At 58.5% G+C, this 10,875-nt stretch overlaps 2 protein-coding genes across 6 annotated transcripts; both read left to right on the top strand.

The window, feature by feature from the left end:
• The first annotated feature begins 2 nt into the window (after window positions 1-2).
• Window positions 3-2,306, top strand: LOC141916941 (maestro heat-like repeat-containing protein family member 7). 2 transcript variants are annotated; one of them, XM_074809930.1, is made up of 6 exons: window positions 3-170; window positions 515-670; window positions 1,186-1,287; window positions 1,665-1,767; window positions 1,928-1,990; window positions 2,108-2,306. In XM_074809930.1, exons 1-6 carry the CDS (start codon window positions 3-5, stop codon window positions 2,239-2,241), a joined length of 726 nt encoding a protein of 241 aa, XP_074666031.1. In that variant the 3' UTR covers window positions 2,242-2,306. The 2 variants fall into 2 exon arrangements, with proteins under 2 accessions (XP_074666031.1, XP_074666032.1); XM_074809931.1 differs by lacking the exon at window positions 1,186-1,287.
• Window positions 2,307-2,492: 186 nt separating this feature from the next.
• Window positions 2,493-6,385, top strand: LOC141916937 (uncharacterized). Of its 4 annotated transcripts, XM_074809914.1 has the most exons (3): window positions 2,493-4,912; window positions 5,038-5,239; window positions 5,588-6,385. In XM_074809914.1, exons 2-3 carry the CDS (start codon window positions 5,186-5,188, stop codon window positions 6,383-6,385), a joined length of 852 nt encoding a protein of 283 aa, XP_074666015.1. In that variant the 5' UTR covers window positions 2,493-4,912; window positions 5,038-5,185. The 4 variants fall into 4 exon arrangements, with proteins under 4 accessions (XP_074666015.1, XP_074666018.1, XP_074666014.1 ...); XM_074809917.1 differs by lacking the exon at window positions 5,038-5,239; XM_074809913.1 differs by having other exon boundaries at window positions 2,493-5,239.
• Window positions 6,386-10,875: the final 4,490 nt, after the last annotated feature.

Below are 10,875 nucleotides of genomic sequence, written 5' to 3'. Positions count from 1 at the left end.
AGATGCTGGTGCTGCTGCCCGACATCATGGAGAACCTGCTGGCAGCCAACAGCGATATCAGGATGAAGGCCCTGATGCTCTTCATCAACGTGATTCCTCACATGAAGAGGGAAGAGGCCAAGCTCATTGCTCTGAGGCTGGCAGAGAAGCTCCTGCTCCTCTTCGATGATGTAAGGCGGGAGGCGGAGCTGAGGCGATGGGTGAAGGACGTTCAGCCCGGCCCTGCGGGCAGCATTTGGGCAGGGATGTCCCCCTGGCTCCTCTTGCGTGGCCTTTTGGGGCTCTTCCCACTCTCCTTCTGTGGCCTTTCCAGGCTATTCCCCTCCCCGCTCCTCTTCCGAGGCCTTTCAGGGCTCCGGGGCCGTTGAGCCGCAGCTGCAGGTCTGGCCGACGGCTCCTGTGTTCAGGATCCGACCCTGGGGCAGCTCCTCTCCCCCCAGCCACGCTAACGCCCCTGCTCCCCGTGGGCGAGGAGCGGCTGATGCTGAGCTCCTTCTGTCCTCCTCCCTGCCAGGAGTCCAGCCGGGTGCGGGAGCTCTCCATCCGCCTCTTCGAAGACGTGATGAAGACCGCGGTGGGGAGAAACACCAAAAAAATGGTGAAGAAAGTGCAGGGTGCGCTGCTGCCGCTGTTCTTCCACACCAACGAGAAGATCGAGAGCGTGGCCAAGGTCAGAGATCAGTGACTGGTGTCACGGGGAAGGGCGTGCTGACACCACGGGGGTGGCCTGGCCGTGAGGGACAATGGGATTGTGTGTCACCGCAGGGTCCCGCTGCGCCGGTCCCACCTCCACCGGCCTCCTCACCCACCCTGCTGCAGAGCTGGAGGGGGAGGTGGGGGCCCCCCCAGCCCAGAGGAAGGGTCCCTGCAGCCCCAGCACCAGCAGGGCCGGAGAACTGGGCACAGACATTTCCCTGCTCAGCAGTGGCCCATGGCCACCGAGCACACGAGTCCCCACGGGCTCTGTGTGCTTTGAGCCCCCATCCCTGTCCCCCAGGGCTGTGCCCAAAGACCCCCCGGGTGTCAGGGCCAGCTCCCAGAGCGCGGGATGGCCCCAGGAATGAAGGGGGCTCCAATCCCGGGATCACCCCGTCCCCGCAGCTCAAAGCCAAGCCCAGAGGAGGAGGATGCCAGGTCTCCTTCCCTGGGCTCTGGTGCCATCTCCAAGCCTCTGCTTCTCCGCAGCCTTCCTGGGACACCCTCCGCGCCTGTGCAGAGTTCCTGGGCTGGAGGAGGCTGAGCTTCCTGGCCGAGACAGGGCAGACACCCCTGATCGGAGAGTACTTGGTGAGGACAACCCCCAAAGCCCCGGGCCGGGCTGGACGGGGGCTGCAGCCGTGCCGTGGGGGGGGCTGTGCCGCTCTGCATCGCCGCCCTGCTCCAGCCCCGCTGCTCCAGCTGCATCCTCCTTCCCTGCCCTCCAGCACGCCGCCCCCAAGGGCTCTTCTCCACGAGACCCCGGCCCATCTGGGCCCTGGCAGCGGGACGGAGGGGTCTCAGCACCCCCAGCCCCCTCTGCCTGTGGCTCTCTCTGGCCCTCAGCCCCACGGGGCTCCTGGCTGGGAGACGGGAGTCACTGGGAGGGAGCGGGGTGCTGGCAGGAGGGACTGGTCCGGACGGCTGCGGAGGATCCGTACCAGCCCCGTGCCCTTGTGCTCCCTCAGATAACGCACAAGAGGAACAGCGCGGACGAGTATCTGCTCCAGAGCCTACTCTACGTGGAGAACCCTCAGGCCAGCGTGCGAGAGGCGGCCGTCAGGTTCATGGGTGAGTTCCCGGGGACCCGTTTCTGGTCGCCTGGCCCCAGTCCCCACTGGTGGGGCTCGCTGGGAGTCTTGCTGGTTCCCAGCACCCTCGGGTGCTGTCCTTGCTGGGGGACAGCCCTGCCGAGGGGGAGCAGAGCTCTGACAGGAGCTCTGTGCCCCAGGGCTTGCTGCGCGGCGCCGGAGGATCCTCAGGCTGGAGAAGCTGTGGGAGATCTGCCAGAGTGGTGAGTAGGGGCAGTGCTGTGCTGGCGGGGGCTGGTGGGGCAGGGGACAGAGCCTGGGCTCCTGGGGTCTCTGCGGGCAGGGGGGGTTCACCTCTGCTCTGTTTCCTTCTCTCGCAGCCCTCCAGTCCTTGGAGAACGACGCTGAGCACTCCATCAGGTGCCTGGCAGCTCAGACCGTCCTCATCCTGACAGCTGTAAAGCAGAAGCCAAGGTCAGGATGGAGCCTGCGGTCGCTGTGGTGCTGCGCCTGATGACCCTCGGAGATGTGCAGTTCTCGGGGAAAGGCCGTACTTCAATAAATTTTTTTTTAAATCAAGCTGGAGCAACAAGCCCAGTCCCACGGTGTCCTTCCCACGGGGAGCCCCCCAATCAGTGTCCCTCTGCCGCTGCCCCCAGGGCCGCACACCCGCACCCGGGGTGTCCCGCGAGACCACAAAGCCCGGAGGGAGGAGGAAGAGGATGAGGGAAGCTTTAGCCCATCCTGCCCCTCCCGAGGGGTCTCAGGGCACAAAAAGGCACCCCCACGCCAAGCTGGCACGTCGCCATTTGTCCCAGCACCAAAATCCTCTCCTGTACTGGGGAGCTGGGCTGGTTTTGACTGGGCACTGGTCGGTTGGTGGTCAGCAGTTGGTTTCATTGCCATCACTTGTCCTCCATAGGTTTCATTTCCATCTCTTTGCTAATTTTTCCTTTTCGTGACAATTTATTATTATTGATGTTACTTCAGTTCAGTTATTGAACTGTTCTTATCTCAACCCACCACTTCTCTGACTTTTCCCTTTCCAATTCTCCTCCCCCCATCCTGCTGGGGGGGAAGGTGCTTAGTTGCCGACTGGGGTTAAACCACGACACCAAGTGGCAATTTTGCCTCTCAAAAAAACCCCAAAATCCCTTCAGGTACCAGCAGTAGCGTTCCCTTACTGGGTGCAAGACAGCACTAGAGAATTAATAGAATCGGAGAATCAGAATAATTCTGGTTGGAAAAAACCTTTAAGGTCACCGAGTCCGGCCGTGAACCCAACACTGGTGAACCCACCACTAAACCGCGTCCCGAGCGCCACGTCTACGCGTCTGTTAAATACCCCCAGGGCTGGGGATGCCACCACCTCCCTGGGCAGCCTGTCCCGGTGCCAGTTAAACTAACATTGATTTTCAGTTCTCCAAGTAAAAAAAATGGATTTTTTTCTTTTTTTTCCTGGAGGCTGGCAGAAGAACATCACCACCAGCACAGCCTTTCTTAGCATGACAGTGGGCTAATCAACCTGTGGCAGCCTGCATGGTAAAGAACATGCTTCCACCGAAACGAGTGGTTGGGTGGTTTGGTTTTAATAAAATAAAAGAGATACTAATAATAAATTCTATAGTTCTTTAATAAATTATTATTTGCAGTCAGAACTTTACAGCAGGAGAGAGAGAGACAAACCAGAAAAGCACCCAGTGAAGGAAAACAAATGTCCTAAATGGATCTAAACATCCCCACGGCATTTTGGGAGCACTCCTCCCAAATCAGGGGGCTCTTATTTTTGTCCCCCCAGCATCACACAGGCATTTCTGCTTGCTGCCAGGTCACCTCCGCACCAGCACAGCACAGAGCGTGAGTCAAGGCTTCTTATTCTACAGGGAGACAGAAACTGGAAAAACTCCGGGGGGGGGCAAAAAAAAGCACGGATTTGAGAGCGTGTGTTAAAAATAGCTCGAGGGAAAGGGCAGGAGAAGGGCTGGGGTGCTGGCCAACAGGCTGTCAGGGGTATGGGCTTGTAGCTGCAGCTGTGTTTAAAACAGTGGGTTGCTACCAGCCTGCAACAAGCAGCAGGTGCCTGTGCTGCAGGAACTCTCCATTCCTCTTGAAAACAGCGGGGACTGTTTGTAAGAATGAAATTAAATATTTGCTCTAGGTAAGTGTGCTGACAAAAGGAGTGAAACTGAAGGGGAAAAAACCCCCATTCAGTGGAAATGTTTCCTCCTATGGATTTGTCTCTCGGCCCCAGCACAGCACTGGCAGGAAACAGTTCATCACGCGTGTTCTGCTGCCATGACAGAGCCGCGGTCCAAGCTGGTTTCCCACGCTGGGGACATGATAGAGGTGCCCCCGCCGGGGAACACATGGAAATGAGACTCAGCTGCCATTGCTTGTGTCTGTCAGAAGCACCTGCAATATTTGAAGGCTTTAGGACCGACAGCCAGGACAATGGCAGGAAACACCAGATGAGGGCATCAGCATCTGGTGACAGTATAAACCTTCTGTTTAATTAAAGACATCTCAAGCTCCAGGGTGAGGCTGTTTATAGAGAGTGGGGGAAGGAGAAGCTCCTCAAACTACGGCCTGTTGAAGTAGCCCATTTTTGATCTCTTCTGGTAGTGGGGTCTTACGAATTTATGGCAGAGTGTAATAAATCAGAGTAACGAGTGCCATCGGCTCGCACCTGCTGCTCAGAAACCATGCCTGCAATCACCAGCTCCAGGCTGAACCAGCTCAGCTTTTCATCAGCTTCTGCAACTCTGCAGTGTGAGGAGAAAAATCTTGTCCCGTTGCAAGCAGGACTGGAGGAAGGCAGCACATACCTGTCTAAAGTAGCACTTAAACCAGGGCATCAGTGCTGGGAAGCCTCATCTCCCAGCAAACCCACCCAGACACCCAGTGCCCAAGGCAGGAGGCAGCGGGGTGCACCTTGGGGTAGCACCAAGGCTCCCCATCCCCAGCTCCTCGCCGGGGGTTCTCCTTCTCCGGCTGGGCTGCTCAGCTGGTGTTTTGCAAGTGGGAAACTGAGGTGGAATGTGATAAAAGACGGGAGGATCGGAGCAGAAAATAGAGCTGAAGGAAGCTCTAAAGCGTTGCCAACATAAGCCACCTCTGCCCGTGGGTGACAGCTCCAGCCAGCTGAGGTGCCACTTCCTTCCTGGACAGTGTGACCTGCAGGTCTGGTATGAATTTGGATGAGCTGTGGGGGGATGTGGGGTAGGGGAGAACTTTGTAGAGTCCGGTGATGGTTGGACTCGATGATCCCGAGGGGCTTTTCCAACCTGAATGATTCTGTGATTCTGTTTAGGGGCCCCAGGAGCTCTGTCCTGCCAGGGGGGTTGTGCCTTGCCCGCTGCAGGGGCTGCAGAGCCGGGGGCAGTGGCCGTGGCCCAAGGGGCGGGTGTCCCCGTGGGGCTCTGGTGCCTGTGACATCACAGAGGAGAAGTCACCGAGGGATGTCACCAGGGTGCCAGCCGGCAGCACCCGCTGCAGTACGGCTCGGGCCAGCGGTGGGTGAGGCTGGTGGGGGGAAGGCTGGGCCGGACGAGGGCCGGGGCAGAAGCTCTGGCCCCTCAGGGGGGTTTCTACAGCCGGGGCGAGGGCGCAGCCGCTGCGGGGAGCGCCTGGGGCAGGGCAGGTGCCGCCCTCGGGGCTGGGCGCAGGGGTGCCGGGGCTGCCAGCCACGGCCAGTGCCCGGGGGCTGTGGGGAGATGTCCCCGTCCCTGCAGCGCTCACCACCCTCCCCCTTACTGCCTCCCAGCTCCCTCGGGCCCTCTCCCACCCGGCCCCAGCCCCGGCATATTCTCCCCTGCTGCCCCAGCCCCACTGAGCCCCTTCTCTCCCTCCTCCTCCTCCAGACCATGGCTGTGTTCATCACCCGCGTCCTGACCCTGCTGAGCATCGTGCAGTACGTGCTGAGAGCCGGGGACCGGCAAGACGCGGCCACGCAAGAGCTCCTGCGGCAGCGCGAGGAGCAGGAGCAGCAGGAGATGACCCGGCTGATGGAGGAGGTGGAGCAGAGCAGCCAGGAGCGGCGCGGCCTCGCTCCGGAAGGCCTGCTCCTCGGGGCCTGCCAGCACTGGTGGTTCTGGGCCTCCGCCGACGCCCTGCTCGTGCTCTTGGGGCTCTACTGGCTGCCCAGGCAGAGCGGCGCTGACGGCGACAGCAGCAGCCAGCGGGGAAGCGCCAGCGGTGCCGAGGAGCAGAGAGGGGAGGACGAGGACTGCGAGGGCAAAGCAGAGCCCAGTGACACCCTGGCTGGACACAAGCCTCTGCAGAAGGCGGGGAGCTCCGTGGCGCCTGCCAAGCAAGCCCGCCCCAACAACTCCCTCCTGACGGGGCCGCATCCAGCCTTGGGACAGGGCAGCGCCTACGAGTGCCCCCAGAACAACATCCCCCAGCGCCTGCTGCTCGCGCCCCCGAGACCACCCCTGGGACACATCGTCCGCCAGCGCTGGGCACCGCGGGGGCTCTGCCGGCAACGCGCTGCTGCACCCCCGGCAGCTCCTGACGGGGAACGTGCTGCGCCGCCTCCTCTGCCCCGGGAGCACCCCAACACCAGCCGGGTCCCCGCTTCCCGCGCAGCCTCTGACCCGCTCCGCTGGCACGCTGCTCCAGCTCGGAGGCGCAGGAGGACGTCAATAAATACCCAATAGAAATAATATTTATTTTATTATAAAGAAATAGATAAATACCCTGAAGAAATCCCCAATAAATCAGTTTGGTTTAAGCAATCCCGTGTCCGTGAGTGCCTGGGCAGCACTGTGCTGGGGAATGTCACCCCTTGGCTCCATCTCCGCCCTGTAACAAACAGATGAAGTTTGTTGATGAATTTACGTTTGCAGTGGTTACACTCAGACCTTTAGTGCCTCCTTCTCCTCTCTCTCTTCTCCTGGTGTTCCCCACATGCCCTCCTCCCCGCCTCCTTTCCCACAGCCCCGACCACCTCTGTCCTTGCTCCCAAGGCCGCCGCTGAAATCAGCTGCTCCATCCCCGGGTCGGGCTTTTCCTGGCTGAGATCAACCCACCACACGCGGGTCCCTTCTTTTCCTCGGGGAAAGAGCACAGAAGGCACAAACAAAACTCATTAGATTAGGAACGAGCAGAGTACCGGCAGGCAAGGATCTCTGGAGGTCAGGGATGTGTGAAAATGTCTCTTTCTCCCCAAAATGAGCATTAAGGCGCTGTGTGGCGACTCGTGTCCCTACAGCGACCGATGAGAAGATTTCGCCATCTCCTGGGCGCCCGCTTAAGCTCCGTCTTAAGTAAGCCCAGGTTGCTGCAGGCGCGGCGCTGTCCCCAGCAGCTGGGAGGAGGGGGAGGGGGTGGCCGAGGGGGGTCAGGGGGGTTTGGGAAACACCCCCCTCCCCAAATGGCCAAATCCCCAACCCCCAGCTACTCACTGAGGGCGAGGCAGGAGCAGACCCACTGCAGCACCGCCACGGTCTGGAGCCGGCGGCGAAGGGGGAGCCGGAGCAGGGTGAAGTGAAGGGGCACGGCGGGGGGCGGGCACTGGGACTGGGGGAGTCAGTGGGAGCAGGGAGGGGCACTGGGAGCTGGAGGAAGAGGGGTGGGGAACTGCGAGCTGCTGGTTTTAATGGAGCTGGTCCCACCCCAAGCCCTGCCCTCCCCTGGGAGGGGAGCACACTGGGAGACACTGGGAGATATTGGGGGGGGTAAGTGGGGAAACTGGGGGACATCCAGGAACACTGTGGGGACCCCAAGCCTCCGTCTCTGTCACCATAGAGGGATCACGGGACACTGGGAGGGGCCACAGGGACAGTGGGGGACCCCCAGGCTACCCCCTGTCCCCAGCATCAGGGTCCCAGTAGGGTCACTGGGCAGACTGGGGGCACTGTGCCACCACCCGGGGGTCCTCTTGGCTTTCCCAGCAGAGGAGGGGGGGTGGTTGTGGACTGTCCCAGGCTCCGATTTGGGAGGGACACTGGGGGAGGTGGTGGCTGACGGGGACAGTTTGGGTCCTGGGGTGGGGGCACCCATGGGGGTGTCACTGCTGGGGGCAGGGACACCACGATGTCCTTCTGGACGCTGCTGGTGACAGTGACACTGGGACCGCAGGTGCCATCAACACCAGTCTGGCCACGGGCTGGACACTGGCGACAGTGGTGGTGCCAGGGGAGGTGGCTGTGGGCACCAGGCTGGGGCTGAAGGTCATCACCTGGGGGGCAGGGGGACAGCGTGGGGCATAATCCTCTGTCCTGACTGTGATTCCCTTGGCAAAAAGAAGTGGCACTTGCAAAGGTAACAGGGAGTTCAAAAACATTTTTCCTAATTTGTTGAACTTTATGGATAAAGAACACCTGAGCAGCGCTGCCATTCCCTTGCACACAAAAGCCTTCTGAAGTCATGAAAAATAAATTAATTCCAGGCTTTGAGCAGAAAACTCATTGCGCCACTGGACAGCTGAGTTGTTGGTTGACCCCATCTAAAAGCCTTTCGAGAAAGAAAGGCTCAAAAGATTTGCAAGGGAGGCTTTTTAATAGGATTTTGACAGAGATCTTCGAAGCGGTCTTGTGAGAAACAACCTGTGGTAGGTGTTTGGGGAGCCCCAGCTGTGTAGAACAGCAGCTGACTCCCGTGCGGGGGGTGGCAGCGCACAGGCCCTGGAAAGCAGCACGTGCTCCCCCAGGAGCCGCCTACAGCAGCCCCGCCCTGTTCTGCCCTCTAATCAAACTGCAGCCCAGTGACCAGTTACACTCAGAGGAGAAAAAACACTTTTCCAGTTGAAGGTTTCATGAAGTGAACTTCAGGTAGTTAAGGATTCCTTACCATGCTCCTGGGCTGGCAGCAAACCCCCGTCTCCCCGCCCCAAGGCACAGTAAAGCCGCGGTTTCTCGCCCACATTCCGGCGTAACCTGCCAGCGCCCCCCACCAACACCACACGTCAGGGAACTGGCAAACAGAGAAGCAGAACGTGACTGGAGGTTGCTTTAAACACGACGTTGCAAACTGTACGGGCCATTCTGCAGACTACCAGGTGTGCTGTCGTAACACTGGTGCAGAGAAACAACACTTAAAATTTGAGTTTCTTCAGGAAGAAAGAAAAGAGAGTTCCTGGATGCAGCCTTCTCTTAGGGGACCTCTCCCCTTCTGCAAGGAACAAAAATGCAAGAAACAGCCTTGACCTTCAATGGGAGAGGCTAAAAAACCACAAACCCTTTTCAGGAGTGAGGACAAAGAGCTTCAGATCAACTAGTTTCAGTTTTAGGGGCGAAGAAAGAATCTCTTGCTCGATGATCCATTTGTCAGTGGAGTCTGTTCCAGGTTACACCATCTCCTGCTGCCATGTCAAACACGATTATGCCCGGGACTAACATGCACTAAAGCAGTAATGTTTCTACAAACACGAAAGAAGAGAGAATTCCCAACGGCAAAAACAATTCAGACCCTGATTTAACAGGGTTCAAGGGACCGGCAAGGCCTACTTCAGCACAGAGACTGTCCTAAAGTGAGGCCTCAAACCAAGAGCACTTCAAGACTGGGGGACAAGTGTTAGTGACACAACAAAGAACCAAAACAAGGGCCAAAACACTCTGAGCACTTTACACAGTATTTCCTAAGAGTCATGACGTTATTTTCCCCAAACTCTTCAGCTTCACACAAAACAATATCCACTGAGCTTTGAACAAACAAAAGCAGCCACCTAATACCTTCTCTGCTCCCCCACCGCGTCCTCCAGAAGGTGCCTGATGGTCACAAAGCCACCGACCCAGCAAGTCCACATTTATTTCATGCAGCCGGTCTGGTACAGCCAGGAATCCTGTGCAACCAGAGAGACACAATTACAGACAGCAGCTGGTACTGAGGATCAGCCACGGAACAAATGGATTCACGGGCAGAGACTGGGTAACTCTGATCATTAACGTTCCTGGCAGCTGCGGGGACATCTACCACCCGGCTTATTTCCACTGTCTCCTGCAACTCACAGGCACTGAGAAATCCCTCTATTTGCCCCGGGAAATACCATTTGTGGCACGTCTGGCCACGTTTCTGGGGGTCACTAGGAAAGTACAAATTCCAGGAAACAACAGTGTCAGCTGAAGCCTGCTCACTATCACCTTCTCCTGAAAAAAACAACCCCCAGACGTCCAACAAACAACAAAACCAGAAGCACACACACCACCAGCGATGTGCCTGTCCCACAACACTGCAAGATACAGGTAGGACTGCCAGAAACTTTTGAACTGCTGTGCAAAGCAGTGGCCGCTCACAGCATTTTAAGGAGTGTGTGAATGTGCAAAACGAATCTAAACCCGCCAGGAGATGGCGACTGCAAACCCTAAACGGAACCGGCAGCCCCAGCAGAAAATAGATCGTCGTTGCTTTTCCGCCTTAAAAGGCCGACCTGAACCCGTGACTGTTAACTGTGACCCGAGGCAGACGTGACCACGACCCCTCAAGCCTTCTGGAGGTGCAGGTGGGACTGAACAGGGTGGGGGCACTCGGAACAGGCTCACCCAGGCAGGCTGGGCACGGTCACCCCCACGTCTCTCCACCAGCACTTGCTAACGCTGGTCCCCTGGGGTATCCAGAGCTGCAGGCAGGGAACGGGAAAGCAGCTCCTCTAACACCAGCGTTCAGCCCAGAACTCTGCCTCCCCAGCGCCCAAACGGGACAAAACTCAAACTGGGCCCCTTCTCCTCACGCCGGGTCAGAGTTTGGGACGCCAACGGGATGCCACAGCGTGGGAAAGCTCCAAGGACACAGCCTAAGGGAACCGGAGCTCCCCGGCTCTCAGAGTAGTTCTAGAGCTAAAGCGGGGGCAGACATCAACTCCACATCAGGTAAGACAGGCCAGCGCTCAGCCCTGACCCGGGAAGGCAGCCTCCTCCCGGCCTGCCCAAGGGCTTCCAACCCAGCACACTTTCTTCCCAAAGCAGGACGCTGCCTTATTGCGGTGTGACGCCACTCACCCGCTCCTGGGGACGGCACCAGAGGGACACGGCACAAGCCATCAAGCCGCTGTCTGCGAGCACCAGAGCCCTCTGGGGACTGTTCTTCACCACGGGGCCCCTGAGAGAGAAAACAGGAGACAGAAGAGATGGTGAGACATTTCAGCTACGGCGGAGCTAGCTGTGGGCAACAAGACTGAGACTGAGCCCTTTTGCTCGGGGGAAAGTGCACA

The sequence above is a fragment of the Strix aluco genome, chromosome 32, assembly GCF_031877795.1.
Source record: "Strix aluco isolate bStrAlu1 chromosome 32, bStrAlu1.hap1, whole genome shotgun sequence".
Taxonomy (NCBI): domain Eukaryota; kingdom Metazoa; phylum Chordata; class Aves; order Strigiformes; family Strigidae; genus Strix; species Strix aluco.
Note: the sequence above shows the minus strand (reverse complement) of the source record. Positions and strands in the feature narration are given on the sequence as shown.